General features: G+C 39.3%; 1 protein-coding gene across 1 annotated transcript in view; it reads right to left on the reverse strand.

Moving 5' to 3' along the window:
- Positions 1–20,319, reverse strand: part of TNIP3 (TNFAIP3 interacting protein 3) — a 120,438-nt gene that overhangs the window by 88,110 nt on the left and 12,009 nt on the right. Inside the window, exon 2 of the mRNA XM_006153112.3 lies at positions 15,489–15,574. Coding sequence (XP_006153174.1) covers positions 15,489–15,574 — 86 coding nt within the window. The remainder of the gene's footprint in view (positions 1–15,488; positions 15,575–20,319) is intronic.

A 20,319-nucleotide genomic window follows, 5' to 3' on the forward strand; every position in this document is an offset into this window, starting at 1 on the left:
CCCTACACGTCTCTTCCATGTGTATATATTTGGGTTTGGGGACAGAAGTCTGACTGCTTTTTCCTGTTTTCCAAAATCCTTTCCTGAGGACCTGGAGGGAGTCATGCCCGCAAACATTAACAGACCATTTGACCCATTGGTAACAGGATTCTTTCCACATCCTGCACCTGATATAGTATTGGAGTATCATTGTAATGTATATTAAGCCTCTTTAATCTCTGTTAAAATACATTATTTTTTTTTATCTTAGTAACCTTTCTTTTCCAATCACCAACCTAAAAACTGTAAACCCTCCCATAACCTCCAAGCCTCTGCTTCCACAGGTCCCACCTATTTAGGCCAGACCAATGGAAGAACTCCCCACTGAATTCCAATCCCTGTCTCTCACTCTCAGAATCAAATAAAAGGAACCCCTGTACCTGATCACCCTGAGAAAGGCATGTTTTGCCTCTTCTCTGGGCCTAGGTCACTCATATTCTGCTTAGAAATTAACTGCATTAATTATTATTTTTATAGAATTGATTATTTTACATCAATAGGTTGTAGCCTTTATAATAAAATGGTAAACCCAAGTGTTTTTCTGAGTTCTGTGACTATTTCTAGTGAAATGCCAAACCCGAGGAGGGGGCTGTGGGAACCCCTGAATTTATAGCCCGTTGGTCAGGAGTATGGATGGTCACCTGGTTTCTGTAGTGGGGCAGTCTCTGGGACTGAGCCCTAAACCTGTGGGGTCTGCACTTACTCCTGATAGTTAATGTTAGAAATTGAATTGAATCGTTGAATAACCAGCTGGTGTTGGAGAATTGCTGTGGAAAAAAATACAAATTTTGTTGTCTGAAAATGGACGTCATACTGGGTAAAATGGATGTTTCTATACACCCAACCAAGCAGCATTATACACTGAAGATGTCGTGGGCCTAGAGGGAATACAAAGCTCCAGATCAGCTGTATAAACTCAGACCAACAAAGTTACGGCAAGTGTCATGCACAATTATACCTCTGAAGCACCGTAAAATAACTGCAGCAGAGTTAAGATCCTTTGCCCTTTGACTTTAAATGGGCTAGAATAAATATTAATCCCATCATTTTATTATGTGATTTGTATTCACACACTCAGTAAATATTTATTGAAGTTTACTATGAACCAAGCACCGGGTAGTTCTTTTAGGGTATTTCTTATTGTAAAAAATGAGAGAACCAGCAGTTAGCGTAATGGCTATGTCGCTGGACTCCTACGTAGTCGACCGCGGTTCGCGTCCTGGACCCAGTGACTTAGAACTCACGCCGGGCGCATGTGCGTGCATGCCCAAGATCCCGAGAGGAGAATGGAGGAGAAGGGATTGCGGTGTGGTCATCCCCTCTGGGGGGTGATTTCTCGCTTTCTGTCTCTATGTCTCTCTCTGTCTGGCGAGCGCACACTCCCTATAGCAAAAAAACCTCTCCATAAAAAAGAGTCAGTGGCACATTTTCCTAATTTTATATGACTGCTTCTAAAGTAAAGAGATTATTGAAATTTGAATTCATTTTTTTAAAAAGATTTTTGTCTTAAGGCACATGTGTTCACTGGAGAGAGACAGAGAGAGACACAGGGAAAATGAAACATCGTACCCTGGGGGATGGCCATGTTGCAATCCCTTCTCCACTTTCTTCTTGGGATTTTGAGTATGCATGCACATGCACCTGGTGTATATGCAAGCCACCAGGTCCAGGACTCAGACTGTGATCAGCCATGTGGGAATCCAGTGCCTGTACCACCCATGCTGTTTGTAGAAAACAGGATCTGCCCTGGAGTAATTTCTGACCCCAAAATTTGAAATATTTTTAAAGTGAGCCATTTTCTACACCTTAACATGTGTTTGGGTGGTTGATTTAAATACACTTTCACGGTGACTAAACGTTTAATATGTGTCAGAGATCTATATGTGTTATTTTATCCTCACAACTAGTATTATTCGTATAAGAAAGATGAGAAAATTAAGGTTTTAAAAAAATTAGTGACTTACCTAAAAAGTGATGTGAATTCAGGCAGTCTGACTCAAGAAACCACATTCCTAACCACAATACTGATTTTAAGTACTGTCACTGAGATAATAGATGCTTTGTTCTCATAAACAAATAAGAACTTCTATCAGCATTGCCCAGAAGGATAAATGTGAGTTACCTTGAGCCACTGACGAGAAGGAATATTGGGAACAGCAGTTGGTATAATGGCGAGGTCGCTGAACTCCCATGTAGTCGACCACGGTTCGAGTCCAGGACCTGGTGACTTAAACTCATGCCGGGCATGTGTGTGTGCATGCCCAAGATCCTGAGAGGAGAACACAGGAGAAGGAATTGCGGCATGGCCATCCCCCCGAGGGGTGATTTCTTGCTTTCTGTCTCTCTGTCTCTCTGGCAAGTGCACACACCCTGTAGCAAAAACCTCTCCAAAAAAAAAAAAAAGGAAGAAGGAATATTACCATCCTCTAATAAGTTATACCATATAATAAAGAGAGATTACCCTTACTAAGAAATGAAATGAATTCTTGTGCTCTGAAACATTTAATTTTTTTTCTTTTAATTTTGGAGAGATTTTTGCTATAGAGCACATGCACCCACCAGAGAGACAGAAAGCAAGAAATCACTCCTGAGGGGGAATGGCCATGCTGCAATCTCATCTCCTCCATTCTCCTCTAAGGATTCTTGGGCATGCCTGCACATGCACCCAGCATAAGTTTTAAGCCTCCAGGTCTGGGACTTGAACCATGGTCAATTACATGGGAGTACAGTGATGTCACTATTATGCCATCTTCTGGTCCCATGAAACATTTTTTATAGTCATAAACTGAATCAAATTTGGTAATAATATCTTTTAAAATTGAATTATTTATTGTTCTCTATAGAAATACTTCTCAATATATTTCCTGGTCTTCTAGATACCTGTTGGTTTTGGTAGCTGCTTAATAACTAATTTCCTCCATACCTCCTCCCAAGTCCTTACAGATAAACAAACAAGCAAATAAAAATTTTAGTAGCCATCCATAGTGCAAGTAGGTGTCTTAGTTTGCTTGGGCTGCCATGAGAAAACATCATAGATTAGGTGGTTTAAACAACATGAATTTTTTTTTCTGACAGTTCTGGAGGCTTAGAAGTCCAAGATCAAGATGCCAAAAGGTAGGTTTTCATACCGAGATCTCTTCTCTTGCCTTGTAGATGGCTGCATCTTGGTGTATGCTCACACGACCTCTCCTTGTGTGTGTGCATAAAGAGAGAGTGAGGTTTCTGGTGTCTCTTCTTATAAGGGCACTAATCTTATACCAGAACCTTTCTTCACTAAACCTTAGTTATCTTTTAAAGCCCTGTCTCCAAATATAATCACACAAGGGGTTACCAGTTCAATATATGAATATGGGGAAACACAATTAAGGTCATAGCAACAGGAGACAAAGAAGATGTCAAATTACAAATCAACAGAGCCAGGTTTGGAGACCATGCTAGAGTAGGGTCTGGTGATAACTGAGAGGAAAAGAGGAGCAAAGCATGGGGAGGAGAGTATCTAGTGGTGATCAGTAAAATCTTCCAAGAAAGAGTTCTTACTATTCTAAAAATAAACAGAAAAATGAAAGAATCTACTCTTTTTTTTTTTGGAGGGGTTTTTGTTATAGGGCGTGTGCGCTCGCCAGGGAGGGCCACAGAGACGCTCGCCAGGGAGAGACACAGAGACAGAAAGTGAGAAATTGTCCCCCAGAGGGGATGGCCATGCCGCAATCCCTTCTCCTCCATCCTCCTCTTGGGATCTTGGGCACGCATGCACACACACCCGATGTGAGTTTTAAGCCACCGGGTCCAGGACTCGAACTGCGGTCAACTACATGGGAGTCCAGCGACATACCCATTACACTAACTGCTGGTCCCAGAATCTACTCTTTATTCCTTTCCATTGACATCTTGGATTTTCTTTAAAATAATCCAAAGATAAAAGAGTAGGTGTGGATAGAAGTGAAATAAGATTGGCATATAATCAACATTATAGAAGTGTGATGGTGAATGGGATCATCATAATGGTCTCTCTGATTTTGTATTTGTTTGAAAATACTACTATTAATATTTTTAAAGAGAGATTGAGCATAGGTCAGGTATGCTCACCAGAGAGACAGACAGAAAGTGAGCAATCACTACCCAGGGGTATGGCCATGCCACAATCCTTTCCCCTCCACTCTCCTCTTGGGATCTTGGGCACATACGCACATGCATCTGGCATGAGTTTTAAGCCACTGGATGTTGGACTTGAACCATGGTTGACTATGTGGGAGCCCAGCAATGTAACCATTACACCATCTGCTGATTCCAATAATAAAAGTTTTTTTTAAAAAAATATCCTGGACATTCGGCAGGTGAGAGGAGATGGGAAAAGAAAATCCCATTCATTCTGAATAAAAAACAAAACAAACAAACAAACAAAACCCTCAAAACTGTCTAAGAACTGGCTCCTTGGGACCCAAAGACCAAGAATAAGGGAAAAGACAACTGTCTACCTCTACAAAGAGGCCAAGACTACCCTACCAGCAAGCTAACAACTTGGCCTATCATGATTTCACAGATACTGGCATAGGAAATGAACCCCTAATCAGAGACAGAGGACACCATCATTCAGAGCATTTAACAGTGGCCGGAGGATCACACATATCAATAAATTGAGGTAGTTCCTTTAAGCCAAATCCCCCCAGAGGGTACAAAGAGAGACAGTAACACATGCAATGCAGTGGATTGCATTATAGAACTGGAAACCTAATATTAGGGACGCTGGCTACATCATATTACACACTAAATATGTCTACCCTTGCTACGAGGGAAGACACTATCTTCCAAGACTATAAACAATCCCACTCTTTAGTCCCAGAAGAAACCACTACTTTGTTTTATGCGTATTTTTGAAAGGGTAGTCCAGAACAAGCCAGTGCTTGTGTTTTCAAGACATGCATGAGTATGAGAGAGTCGTGGAGAAGTGTCTCCCAGCAGAGGCAGCTTTGGAAAGTCAGCAGTGGTGAGGACAGGATGACAACTTGGAAGAAAGAAGCACCTGTAGAGTCTTGGTGACAAAAGGTCACAAGGAAGCAAGCTGTGGAGTAGAGTCCTATGGAAACAGTCAGAAGACACATGGACCTTGAAGAGACACCAGCTATGAAAGGAAAAGCATTTATCTATAGCAATAAAGGAGGGTACTCTTGAACCAAGGAACCTGATAATAAACCAAATAGTAGATGCCTAAGTAAGGGGGAAAAAACTCCTAAGGAAAGTAAAATTGTATTATATAAAGGCAGCTACTAGAGAACAAAACAAGCTATTCTAAATATAAAAATCAATAATAAAAGTGAGCAAAGTGAACTAAAAGATAAAGAAATACTGAAACTAAGGGAATGGGCAAAGGATACCAGCCAAATGAAAACAAGAGAAAAGCAGGGGCTTAGCTCTGTGAGGAAGAATTCGGGTAAAAAGCCGTAAAAGAAACAACTGAAAACTCCATGAAGATGATTGTCAGTAAATACACTTACCACATCATTGGCCTTCTATTCAAAGATTTCAGAAGACATTAAGCCTCAGAGAATGTCTAAACACCAATTCTCACTTATAAAATAAATCTGAAATTGATTTTGATTTACTCTGCTTCAGTAATAAGCAGAGAAGCATTGTAAAAATGAGGTATATACCATATATAAATTTTACTCCTCTCTTTTCCTCAAAGTTCTGTTAAAAATCTCAAGAAATAAAATTTCTTACATGTTTGTTTATATCTTTCTTCTATGAGAGAGACATGTTTGTTCCTGGTGTGTACAGGGAGATCTCAGGACATGAACTTGGGACCTTTCAATGTGGCTTCAGGATCCCAGAGTATTGTGTTACTGCTATGCCACTGTGGCTGGTCAAGAAATAAAATTTTAAAACCAGTATTAATCCACAAAGACAAAGAGAATTGAGCAGAGAAGTAACAGTAGATGAGATTTTTTTTTCCCCAACCAATTTTGGGAAGAAGAAACTCAGAAGTCATAATTGACTTACCAGAGCAGTGGAAATTAAAAACTTATGTCTTTAGAGAGAGAAGCCACCAAGCAGTGAGGACAATTTACCCCTTAGGGTGTCTGAGAGGCTGAGCACTTGAGAGGACCAAAGAAAAAAATTGAAAACAGAAAAGATTTGCTGTCTGGCTTTGTAAAATTTTAATTCCAGAGGTCTCTTCTCAAATCAATCCCTGCAGCCAGGCTACTGCCTTTAATTCCACAGGCATGGCTAGAGACTGGTTCTTTTCTTTTTTGCCAACTGATGTTTTTATTTTATTTTTTATTAATTTATTTGCTTCATTTTCTTTTATACATTCAAGCACATTATTTAGCTTACAAAATGAATATTTCAGTATGTGAACATTTCTCCCTAGTCCAGTTGATAAAACTATGAAATATCTTCAACAGATAATATCACATTTCTCTGTCCCCTTAATGCTTTGCCTTCGTATTTTTCTTCTAAATGTCCTTCCTCAGGCCCTCCTCTTCCACACACACTATATCTGGTATTTACACCCATTTACTTTGTTTCTATATCCTTCAGTCAATCAGTTTCAGTCATAGAGTGTGGACACTAGGTATATATTAAGTGGGGACATACAATGTCTCTCCTTCATAGCCTCACTTGCTTCACTCTGCAGTAAATCTTCCATATTCTTCCACTTTCTGACTGGTTCTAAAGGGAAGTGAAACCAAAGTCCCTGGATTCAGGACAGGAAGTGAAAGGGGACTGGGAAGGGAACCAGGGGTTCCCTGAAAATCTAGAATGAACTACAGTCATCTGAGATCTCTTCCCTCACTTGCACTGTAAAAATCAACAGCCAGTCATGTTTCTCCATGAGTGGAAATTGGCAAAATGAAACAGCCAGACAAGATCCAAAGACCAGAAGTTTTGAGTGAGGTTGTAAAGTCAATACTAAGAAAAAAAAAGTACTATAGGCTGAAGAATTACAATCCAGTTTGGAGAGGACAGAGAGATCAGGAAGTGAAGGTGTCTGAGAAAAGGCTACTGATGGGATTTGACGGTAGAGAAAATATTGCAGATTTATTGTCTCACTTGGTGAGAGAAACATCTGAAATAAAACACCTTTTAAACTCCCATGAAAAACAGCATTTATTGTGGAGAATTCTTTCTGGTTTTGACTAGAGCAAAGTACATTTAATAGCAAATAGTATTTGGAACAATAATAGTATAACCAAATGACTCTCTTTACTCCTGAGGGAAGAGAAATTGGTACTCTATCTTGCTTGAGCACACTGGGAAATACATTTCAAAAGCCTTAACAATAATGTTACTTTTAGAACATGACCCTAAGAAAATAAAAATGAATGTACCTAAACATTTTAATACAAGTGTATCTGTTGCAGGATTGTTCCTGCTAGAAAAAAGACTGAATTCAACCTACCAATCTCCAATAGAAAATCAGTTAAATATTGACACAGCAATATACCTGGGTACTGTACAGATAAATATGTACTTGAACAAAAATGTGTAATAAACCTACTCTTTAAAGGCAGGGCCAGCAGGTGGCGTAGTGGTTAAGGTGCTGGATGCCCACTGTAGTTCATGTCCTAGACCTGGTGGCTTTAAAATCATGCTGGGCATGTGTGTGTGCATGCTCAAAATCCTGAGAATACAATGCATGAGAAGGGATTGTGCATGGCCATTCCTCCTAAGGGGTGATTTCTCACTTTCCCTCACACTGTCTCTCTCCAGTGAGTGCATGTGCACTATGGTGAAACACAAGAAATAAATTAATTAAAAATTAAAAATGCTTTAAAAGAAACCTTTTTGCCATAGTTCCATTATTTAAGTAGAAAATAAAGAGAGGGAGAGAGAGATGTGAAAAATTTTATCAATAATCTTAGATCGTGGGATTACACATAAGTTTCCTTTCTTCATGTATGTTTTTTTTTTTTTTTGCAAATTCTCAAATCTTTTGTATAAATATAGCACTTCTTAGAGCTACCAGACACAGAGAAGAATGACTTAGACCTCAAGCTCTAATTTTATAATTAGAAAATAAAAACTATTTTCAAAAAAAGAAAAAGACTAAGAGAGGATGAGATGACAGTGGAGTGGTAGGTTAATTTCTAATACTCAGTAAAATGCTCTCCTTCAAATGGGAGTAGTGATTTTACAGACTAAAGTAGTTTCCCTGCTGTATTCAGTGAACGTGTGGAGAGCATTTAGGCCACTCACTGTGACTGGTTCTTCTGCGGTGAGAACCACTAACCATCAACGGATAAGACATGGCTGCCACTGGCCCTAAGCAAGAACCACAACTGGGACCAGCAGTTGGTGTAATGGCTATGTCTCTGGACTCCCATGTATTCGACTACGGTTCAAGTCCCAGACCCAGTGGCTTAAACTCATGCTAGGCGCGTGTGCTTGCATGCCCAAGATCCCGAAAGGAGAATAGAGAAGAGGGGATTGTGGTGTAGTCATCTCCCCCTTGGGCGTAATTTCTCACTTTCTGTCTATTTCTCTCTGTCTTTCTGGCAAGCACATGTGCCCTATAGCAAAAACCTCTCCCCCCCCCCAAAAAAAAAGAACCACACACTGAAGTTTACTTTCCTATGCATCTCATAACCTACTCTAAATTTAGATATAAATGCGAAAGGACTTTCCAAGTGGAGTAAAATATTACACAAATGTAAGCGCTGTTTAGGAACAATAACCCTCCCAACACTGTCGATCTCAAGTAATAATAGTGACGGTAAGGATGGTAGAGGGTGTGAAAGCCGTCTGACTTTCCTTGCTAATACTTATATTTAACTTCCTGTTTGTGTGTCAGGCACAACCTACGGTTCTGCTCCAAAATGAAGTGTAATGCAGCACAGAGCAAAAGGAAATCTAAAAAAAGGCTAATCGCCCAATAGTCTGAATATTTCATTTTGTTTTGCTTTTCAACATACTGGTATTTTCTGGGATAACTGAAGTCATTGATCAGGTAATAGAGAACAAAGGAGTTTACTTGGTTAGAACAATAAAAATATTGGGTTGTCAGAAAAGTCATAAAGTATTTTTTTCTATGTAAAATTGTGTCAGGACTTTTTCAACGAGCCTATAATTGAGTTCAGCAAGCAGAAATGTCTTTGGCTTAGACACAGCTCCTAGATGTGAAACAAACAAACAAACAAAAAAATGATTCTCTAGCTCAACTGGCTTGGAAAATTAGGTGATGTGTGATTTAATTATAATCCTTCCCACAGAGCAGTATATTCAGAATGTGGAGAGAGCTCTGTACAGTCTTATATTAATATAAGAACTAGCAGATAATTTAAACTACTAAAAGCAGGGAATAACAATATGTTTCAAATGAATCTTCAATATAATCTGCCTATTTTATAAAGTAGACCCATGTTTGACCAGACATGACTTACAGCAAGCAAAAGACTTCCAGAGATGAAAAACCAAAATCACCGAGGCTTTTAAAATTAAATATTCAATTGATGCAAAGGAATCAAAGAGAGAAGAACCAAACCAAAACCAAATTGAGTTTTCCCAACTCCAGTCCCTTCATTTTTCCTATTATTTTCTCAGTGTGTTTATGTAACTGCCTGTCAGAGGGCAGAGAGAGTTGTGAATGTAGTATTTCCATTGCCCTGAAAACTGGAATTTGGCTAATGAAATGTCTTCCATCATGTTTGTCGGCCTCGAACTGTCTCAAATTCAAGCCACAGAATGTACTACCATGGACAATCTGCATATTTAATTACTGACTTTGAGGACATGGCTTCAGCATAGACGCTGAAGTCTCCTGCAAAGTGAGATTGACTCTTAAGAGCTGCTACACATGGAAAGTACAGACTTGGAAGTCATTCAGCTGGCTGTGTCGTTCGTGGCCTGCCTTGGGCCTAGTGTAGACCTTTAAGCAAGCTCTGTTCTCTATAACTTTTATAACAGATGTTTCCACCCAGAGAAAGACTAGCTGATTTCTGGTCTCTATACACACACATTTCATGCTAGCTGGCAGTACCAGGGCATCTCAGGTAAGTGATAAGTCAATTCTCGGAAAAATTCTAATTCAGCACTATTTTCCAATGCTATTTTCCAAACACTTCCTAGCACATAGTAACAGCTTTGCAAGTAACTGTTGCATTGCATCCAAGACTATTCAAGCATAAAGGATTAAAAACAGACAGAATGAGAGATATGCTATAGATATATTCTTAGGCCTTCGATCTAAGCAAGGCCTCAGAAAATGGAAAGTCTGTGTTTATCCCATGGGCACCATTTGTATGGAAGAAGCTTTTCTGCAAAGTGCTTTATAGAGCCTGCCTGAAAGCATAAGTTTCCCTAAAGTCCTTTGTCTTAAATCTCTGTGAATTTCTCCATTTAGTAAAAGTTAATTTTATTTACTATATTACACATAAACACATGTTTGAGAGGCTACTTTCTTAGTTTGGAAAGAGAAAAAACTTAATTTGACTGTTGCCCAGAAACTCCATGTGACTTTGATATTCATTAGTTTGGAGAAAAGTAATTTCTGAAAAACTAACAAATTTTTATCACAATTAAATAAGTAAACTGATTTGTAAAAATTATGAAAAAATATAATAACCTATGATATGCTGGATGTCATTAAATAATATGTCTTTAATTCTTCAAAATAGGTTTCTCTACGACCAAACAAGACAATGTGAATTGGCAGAAAATAGCCATGGGGGATGTCAGTCATTACGAAGAGGTGTATGATAGCATTAACTTCTAGCAGTGTGGACAGCAACGGTATGAATTGCCTTTTATTCTGTCTTCCCAGAATAGTCTAATTAAGAGTCAGGTAAAAAGAGGTTTAAAAATAAAGAGGCTAAAAGAATTGTAAAAATGCTGAGGATATCATAAAAGAGATCATTGTAGTTTTCCCCTCCACATACCTAGTCCTGCTCCAGCTAAAACATCTGCCTACCACTCTATAAATGTCTCTACACTTTTCTTTCCTTTATGAGCAAACAAGTGGAGCTTTAAGGGACTTTTAATAGCCAGCAGCTGTTTGGCTGCTAAATACTGCATCTGGAAGGGGGTGTGCAATTCGCATGGAAAAAAACAACCCCTCAAAAATCTATTGTTTAATTTTTTTGAAGTATACCATTGTTGGGTTAAGTCGTTGGATGATTTAAATACAGGACAAGACACAGGAGTTCCTGAAGTGCATCTGAAAACCAGTAGATCTCTATCTAGGGACCAGAGGGCAACAAAGAACTAGTATTTATTATTTGATCATGTGCAATATGAGGTTGGATGGCAGCTATTTTGAGATTAATGCCAGGTAAAAGGGGCACTTCATGAGAACTTCGATTCATTTCATTCTTCTGAGATGAGCGCTACTTCAGACTAAAATGAATCATAATAGTTTTCCTAGTTAGGTTATAATTATAATTTTCTGAATGCATAATCCATTTTAAAAAATACACCATTTAAATGTTAAGATACAGAAACACCTGCTTTAGAAGACTGGAAGGAGAAACTGGCATTACAAGAGTGCATACCAAAGGAAAGAGGAAAACAGAGAGAAAGAAGAAGGAAAGGAAGAGAAAGAAAAACATGTTCCAGGATCACAGCATTTTTAATAGAAATGCTTTTCAATCAGCATGTGTCAGGGCTATGCTAAAGGAGAGCAGAAAGACTATCAAATAGTTGGATTTACTTTGGAAATCCCCCACACTGAGATTCAAAGTTGTTTCTGCCACGCCTTTACTTTTCTTTTGAAAGGAAGTTTGGTCTGACAACCCTAACATGAGTAAGTCATACTTCGCAAGATGGCAGGTTTTACCCCCGAAGAAAACGCGTCAGTGAGAAAGAAGTCAGTTCAGGGGCGATGAGGCAGGCACTCATGATGCAGTTCCTGCCCTGTCTGCTCTCAGCACTCTCTTCTTCCTTTCCCCTGAGAAAAATACCGGCTGCGACCTGCAGCTTATCCCTCCATCTCTCTTTCCGGATCCCTCATCATCTACGCCATAGAGATGAACCCAAAAATCACCTCCTGAGCATTTTAGATGACTGTCAAAAGACTTCTCTCCAAAAAAAAAAAGAAAAAAACCCCACATTTTTAACCACTATAGGAAACAAACAAAAAGCGAATTGAATTCTGTGTGATTTTCACCATTGGCATACAGAGAAAAATCCAGGTATTATGCATCACTGTGGAGAAGAGGGGCAAAGTCAGTACAAAGCTCTATGTGGAAGGAAATGTCTTGGGAGTGTGTGCTGCTGCGGTGAGGGTAATCCTCACCTCTTTGTAGAAACAGTGGGTTTCTCCCTCCCTCCCTTCTTCCTCCCTCCTTCTCTCCTTTCCTCTTTTCTTTCTTCATTCCCTTCCTCCTTCACCTGTCTTTTCCTCCTTTCTTTCCTTTTTTCCTTTCTGCTTTCATTTTTTTTTAATTGTAAAATTTTGCAAAATAGGAACTTCGGCTACCAGAGGAGAGTGGGGATCATCCTTCCTAGAAATCATGCATCATGCGTTTTTCTGTTTCTATAATGTCTACAGGATCTTAGATATTGTCAATATAATTGATTCATCCTTGGACTACTCCTGTCATTTAAATTTATATTTCACTTAGATTATATACAAATGTCTGTGAGGGGCCAGCAGAAGGTGTGATTCTTAAGGTGTTATACTCCCCCACATGGCTGACAGCCTTTCAAGTCCCAAACCTGGTGGCTTAAAAGTCAAGTCAGGCACATGTGTGTGCATGCCCAAAATCCCAGAAGGAGAATGGAGGAGAAGGGATTGTGGCATGGCTATCCATCCCCGAGGGGGTAATTTCTCACTTTCCCTCCCACTGTCTCTCTCCATCTCTCTCTGGTAAGCACATGTGCCCTATTACAAAAACCTAAATAATAATAAAGTATCTGAAGTATTTTAATGCTTATTGTATACCCACAATGTTCCAGGGGAATACACTACTGTATACTGAGTCTTTCCCTTGAAATGGATAAAATTTACAGAGGGAGCAAAGCCTTATACACACGGCACAGTGATAGAAAAATAAAAAACCAGTGCCAAACAAAATGCCAAACGGATATGATTGAAGGTTAAACTGCTGTAACGATACTGAGTGTTTATTCAAGTTTCTCGTCTTCCCCATTGCCAATTAACTTTAAACACTTACAGGACTATTACCTATCGTCAACCACCTGCTGAAAATGTGTAATAGTTCCCCTTGCCCACATCATGATTTTCATATTGGAAATATGTATGAACCCCTTTTAATAAAAAGATTCTCATAGACTGAGAACTTGAGAATATGCCTCCAGAAACCACAGGCTCTGAAAACTCTAGTGAGAAACATTCATTGAAGAAGCAGAATCCTACTATTTCTATAAATCATCTATGACTTAAAACGTATTGCCCCAAAGAAGGTTTACCTTTATAAACAGAATAAGCCCTCCGCTATTCAGTTTCTCACTGAAGGTGCCACTCAGATGTCCCTTTCCTCTTGTATGACATGGCAGACGGGGAAGCCCAAATGAGTTGTTTGCAGATCCCAACACAAGTGCTCAACTTTCCCGCCACAAAACCTTTAAACATTCTGCCTTCAGGCTGATATATTCTTGCCTTCGCTTTTCCCATCTTTCTCCTTATCGTTTCTTTGCTAGAAATTAGCAGTCAAACAACATCATGATTCTCTGTCCTTGTATCTACACAGACCTCTGTCCTCTGATTTCCCAGTGCAGTTTATTTAGAGTTTATTTATGCCTTTTTAATGAGGCAAAATATTCTGCCAAACATTATACCAGATATTTAGATGTGTCCATGGCTTTTTTAAAATTTCAATTTCTTTCTCTTTTTCTTTCTTCTCTCTCTTTCTTTTTCCTTCTTCTTTTTTTTCTTCTTCTTTCATGAGCGAGTGATAGTGAGAGCAAGAGACAGGGACCCGCCTCAGAGTCCTGCCAAGCCATGGTCCTGCTCGCAGCCCTACCGGCAGGCAGGATCCCAGGTGTTCCAGGCAGGTTTGGGTCAGCCCAGGATATGAACCTCAGGCCTTCTCATATGGCTCCAATACTTATTTCTCAGTAGTGCTCTGTCATTTATGTCTCTGTATCGGGCTGTGTGTGCATGGTTTTCACTTCTAAACTGGAAACAGTTTGAGGAGAGCATTTGTATTGGACCCTTCTACAAGCAGCACGGTATTTTGCACATAAAAATAAGAAGTCAATGAAATAATTCTATAGGCCACTGCATCAAATGAGTCTTCTGAAAAATCAAGATTGATAGAATGTGCAAAGTGGCTGAGGAAGGGATTTTTTTGATAAGAAATTTAGTGAACTTCTCAACCCATGCATCTGTTAAGGATTAAACAAATTAGGAAGACAGATATTGCTACTCTTTAACCTTACTGGTAAAACAGGGTTGTTTCCTAGGAGAAAATTTGCACAATTAAAGAGAAATAATCTTAAATGCAAAAGTTCATCTGTAGAAATATTACCAAGTATGGACTGAGTATTCCTTATCGGAAATGCTCGGAACAAGAAGTGTTTTGGATTTTGGATGCTTTCATATTTTGGAATATTTGGATATGCAATATTTGTCTATGTGTAATGATATATCTTTAGCATAGGAACCAAGTCTAGACACGAAATCATTTATGTTTTCTATGCACATTTATGAGAGCTCTTCCAACAGCAGTGAGGCTGGACAGTGGCACAGTGAAAATACAACACACGACAAGGCTAAGGTTTGGTTCTGGGAAGTTACTGGGTTTGCATTCAGAGAGAGACATGCCAGAACAGGCCCGGTGTGCAAGTCTCCTTGATCACGAGCTGGCCAAAACTGGGAATGGATGTTGGTTCAACAGCTCTGTTGGGGTCGCCTATCCCTCTGTCTCTTTCACTCATGGAAGAAAGAACTAAATCTTAGACATTTTCATGAAGAATGGGTATTATGAACAAAGTATGTATAGATTTAACAATTTTTTGCACTAACATAAATTCAGATGGTTCATTCCATTTTTCCATGAACTTTTTGAAGTACCTTTGCACACAGAGCCTGAAAGTAATTTTATACAATATTTTTGTATTGCAATGTCTTGACCATGACACCCCACCACCACCACCACCACCACCACCACCACCACCACCACCACCACCACCACATGAGATCAGATACAGAATTTTCCACTGTGGCATCCTGTCAGTGCTCAAAAATTTCAGATTTTGGAGCACCATGGACTTCAAATGTTCAGGTTAGAGATACCCAACCCATACTTTCAAAACCAAATAATTTCCCAAACCTACTATGATTCTTACCCCTTGAATAACAACAAAAGAAAATGTGTTCAGATAAGTCATACTGCTGCACATCAGATTTTTTTCATATCTACTCTCTCTGGTTCCAACCAAATAACCTCTCTTTTTACCCTTAAGACACTCATCATCTTTGCCTGAAAGCAGAAGTAATTAAAATATTACTACGAGAGTCATAGGACCGCTAAGTAAAACACAATTACCTTTCAGCATCTTCTGACTGATCGGTGAACATTACCAATTTCTCGTTCTGTTCCTCGTTCCTGTTTACAAGCCGTCCACATGGAATCTAAAATAAAACAGACATAAAGGACATGCAGACGTGTCTCAGGGGAAGACAACTATGTCAGTCACCAGAGGAGAGAACCACCTGTTAAATGCATTTTTTTTTTTATCAAAAGCCATGTTTTTAGTCTCATGTCTTGTTTTTAGCCCTGTCAGTTATGAGAAGACAGACCACAAACTTGCCTTCTGCCTAGTTTCAAAGGTAAAAAACACAGCGTATAAACAGCCTTTCAGTTCTGGAAGATTCTCATGACAGGGAGAAATTGTCCAGGAGCAATTACAAGGAAGTTAGACACCTAACACATGAGGAGAAAATGTCAAAGTTGTCAGACTGACATGTTTGTACGTCCATTGGTCACAGTCCTGGAAGGAGTCCTCCGGAAGTGTCCCAACACCAGGGGACATCCAACTGGAGGCCAATTCACCCCAGCTTTTTCTCCAGTGGGAATTAATGATTATTTCTATGATTTTTTTCAGGATAATGAGAGAACTGGCAACATGACAAAAGAAAGAGGAAACAAAATTGTGTTTAAGACACAGAACTTTTTTCATTTCCCTTTTTTAAAAATTCAATATTAATTGCAATTGAAGCTCCAAACTGTGGACAGACATTACACTGACAACATGGTACCTCATGGGGCTTTATAGTGGAATCTCAAGATTGACGAACTTGAAGCCTCATCTATGTTTTTAAAAGCCAATTCCTGCAGGCAATTAGCACATTTCAAATGCATCTGGAAACCACTAATTGCTATGATCCCATAAAAAAAATGTAGGGAGTTGAATGTATGGGAAGCGAGAAGCCAACTTGTCTGAGCGTCATGTGTTTCTGTTTAATTGTAACAACAACTCAGAAACGTTGTTTGTTAAAGAGCTCCAAGAAGGATTCATTTCGACTATTGGCAAGCTGTCTGTGCATAGTGTGGGAGGGTGGCTTTTTTGTTTTGTTTTGTTTTCAGCTTGTGACAGCTGTTTAAAAGTCATGTTACCACCATGGTAGCCAGTTGCCAGATGAAAGCAAATGTCTTTTAGGACTGTTGTAGGAATCAGACCACCAACTAGTACAGCTATCTTTTAACCATGAGAAATCATAAAACTACCCGGCTTCTTTGCCCGGCTGTCTGGAGAGATTACACAAATCTTTTTTAAATTTTATTTATTTATTTTTTTTAAAGATATTTTTGTCATAGGGTGTATGCACTAGCCAGAGAGAGAGAGATGGAAAGTGAGACATCACCCTCCAGGAGGAATGGCCACGCCATAATCCCTTATACTCTCTTCTCCTCCTGGGATTTTGGACATGCACAAACACATATACAGCATGAGTTTCAAGCTGCTGCTGGGTCTAGGACTGGAATTATGATCTGCCACGTGGGAGTCCAGAGCTTTAATCACTATCCCACCTGCTGGTCCTGATACTACACAATTCTGCAAATGCACAGAGGAGGAAAGCAAGTGGCATGCTACCCGGTAGAGAGTGACTTGCAATAGTACCTGGCCTGTAATTTCTGAAAGGGAGATTTCAAAAATGAATTAATACAGGAAGTAAGATAAATTTGTAGTAAGGTTTTTAAAAAGCCTTTAATTATTTATTTGTCCTAAAATCAAAATTACATGTTAAGTCTTGGAGTGCCAGGGAATCATATTAAGTTGTTGGGAAAGTTACACCTATTTTTCTATGTTTTTCTATACAAAAATGCATCATGACTTTCCCAATGGCCCAATAGAATCTGAGCCTTTAGAGAATCATCTAAGAATTATAACACCATCATTAGACAAGAGAGGAAACAGAAATCCAGAAACCCAGAGAGGACAATGACTTGGCTAATTAATTCTTTTTTTAAAAGAATTGTTTTATTTTTATTCATTGTTTTTATTTATTTATTTATTTATTTTTGAAGTTGAAGAGAGAGAGAGAGAAGGAAAGAGAACGCAAGCTGCCGGATCTGGGACTCAAACCATGGTCAGCCACGTAAGAGTCCAGCCTCCTTAACCACTACGCCACCTGCCAGCGCAATTGGCTAATTAATTATTGATCCAGGATTAGTCACCACCCTATCTGACTCCTAGTTCATGATTTTTCAATTGTTTTCCCATAACTGAACATTATGTAGATGAAATTTTAAGTTGGAAATAAAATGAGATCTATTTTAACACTAACATATTTTTTAAGTAGGTCCAGACCTCCAGAGGAGGTCATGAACTCCTTGAAAAAAAAATTTTTTAGAGAGATTTTTGCTATAGTTAAGTCTTGGAGTGCCAGGGAATCATATTAAGTTGTTGGGAAAGTTACACCTATTTTTCTATGTTTTTCTATACAAAAATGCATCATGACTTTCCCAATGGCCCAATAGAATCTGAGCCTTTAGAGAATCATCTAAGAATTATAACACCATCATTAGACAAGAGAGGAAACAGAAATCCAGAAACCCAGAGAGGACAATGACTTGGCTAATTAATTCTTTTTTTAAAAGAATTGTTTTATTTTTATTCATTGTTTTTATTTATTTATTTATTTATTTTTGAAGTTGAAGAGAGAGAGAGAGAAGGAAAGTGAGAAAGCAAGCTGCCGGATCTGGGACTCAAACCATGGTCAGCCACGTAAGAGTCCAGCCTCCTTAACCACTACGCCACCTGCCAGCGCAATTGGCTAATTAATTATTGATCCAGGATTAGTCACCACCCTATCTGACTCCTAGTTCATGATTTTTCAATTGTTTTCCCATAACTGAACATTATGTAGATGAAATTTTAAGTTGGAAATAAAATGAGATCTATTTTAACACTAACATATTTTTTAAGTAGGTCCAGACCTCCAGAGGAGGTCATGAACTCCTTGAAAAAAAAATTTTTTAGAGAGATTTTTGCTATAGGGCACCTGTGCTTGCTGGAGAGACAGAGAGAGACAGGGAGTCCCAATTCCTTGTACCACACAGCAGTTACCTTTGATGGACATTCATTACTTTCTCACATAAGATAATTCAAAAACATCTTTACCTTGATAACAATTTGACTGTTTAAAGTAGATCCTAAGTGGAACAACCAAGTTAGACATACAACAATATGGATTTTCCCTAATAGAAAATTGTACCTGGATACTAAACAGTGGAGAGAAGGGAAATAGGGGGTACTTGATCCCACTCAACCTTTACCCATTCAAGATGGCTTCCTTGAGTATTTCTTTCTGAACTACTTCAAATAATAACTAGTCAAGTTTCTATGGCTTGACTAAGGTGCACAAGGTCTGTTCTTTATACTCCTATTTCTGTTAGTTTTTACATAAAAGGCAGTATGTTTTCCCTTTTCCTCATGTCTATGACATTCATTCTCAACCCTGTAGCATCATCCAAGAAGCCACTATTTCACCAGATACTTTCAATTTAGAGCCTATGGCACACAGAACCTTTGTATGTTGTCGTCATTAATAAGATTCATGCCCATGAAGAACCTACTCTATTCCAACAAAGCTATTGAGAACTAAATGCTGAGATTCCTTTACTGAAAAGACTTCTAGAATCTATGGCATATTCTTTTGAACATTTTTGGAAAAGGCCGAAATTAACAGGTTGAGATCTGATGAATAAGGTGAAGAAAATCAAGCTATGTAATATCATCAAGTTGGCTTCCTTCCCTTGCTGATAAATACCATCCCTCTGATATACAGAAGCAGAGTGGTGATTAAGACTGAGACTGAGTACAATCCCCATTTCTCTAGGGACTCTTATCTAAGGAGATTATGACCTTTCTGTGCTGGTTTCCTCTTCTGTAAGATGGGAATAATGATGGTACCTGCCCCATGGGGCGGTTATGTGGTTGAACTGTGTCAACATGTGCAAAGTGCCTGGCATGTCATTAGTACACTATAATTGATAATGGATGCCATCTTAATGGAGTCTTAGGAAACAGGAAGTGAGTAATGGTCGACCACCATCTTGAATCATGGCTATATTGAAAAAACTTGCTGTATGGAAATTGGTATAGGTGATCACTTCTAAGGTCACTCTTGAAACTCTCCTAAAAGCCCAAATGGGAGCAGATTTCCAGCCATTGGGGCTGATCTTCACATAGATGGTAGGTGTAACAGAGCAGGAGAAAACTGCATTTCTGGAACTTTGGAAGCCCAAGAGAATGGCAAGTTGACTGCACCAATTAAACATCACAGAAAGAAGCAGCGCTGGGATGCTGGTGGGCCCAGAGTGAAGTCCCCACCCCTGGAAGAGATCTGGACTTTCCTGGAGAGGACTAAGCAGATCACACGTGGCCCAGAGAAAGAACTAAGCTGCTCTTACTGTTATAATTGTTATTACAGCTCTTTAGAGTGCCTAGTTGCCCAAGAATATGAGGCCCTTTCATGCACTTTGTGCCACCAGTCACTCCTTCCAAAAAAGAAACCATAAAAGCTGATTTTCTAGTGTGGGCTCTTCCTCACTCTGGCTCTTCTTTTGCCTCTTAAAATACCCCTTTGTGTCTCCCTGCCCACCATCAACCTTTCGGGGCAGCCTGACTGTCCACAAGACTAGAGAGATCGCCCTTTTGAATGCTCCTGTGGCAGCCACAACTCTGACAATTGCAATCGAGCATCAGTATCGCCTTTCTTATCTCCACTGTCACCGGGGTGCCTTCTACTCCGCCATGCAAAGAACAGGTGTGCTTACTTCTGGAATATTCCGGCGAATGTGCAGATACAGGAAGGGTTGGTTACACATGCACCAAGGCCTCCCCAAGGTAAGTGGGCCAAGAACATGGGCA

Source organism: Tupaia chinensis, unplaced genomic scaffold (genome assembly GCF_000334495.1).
Source record: "Tupaia chinensis unplaced genomic scaffold, TupChi_1.0 Scaffold000362_1, whole genome shotgun sequence".
In the NCBI taxonomy this organism is placed as follows: domain Eukaryota; kingdom Metazoa; phylum Chordata; class Mammalia; order Scandentia; family Tupaiidae; genus Tupaia; species Tupaia belangeri.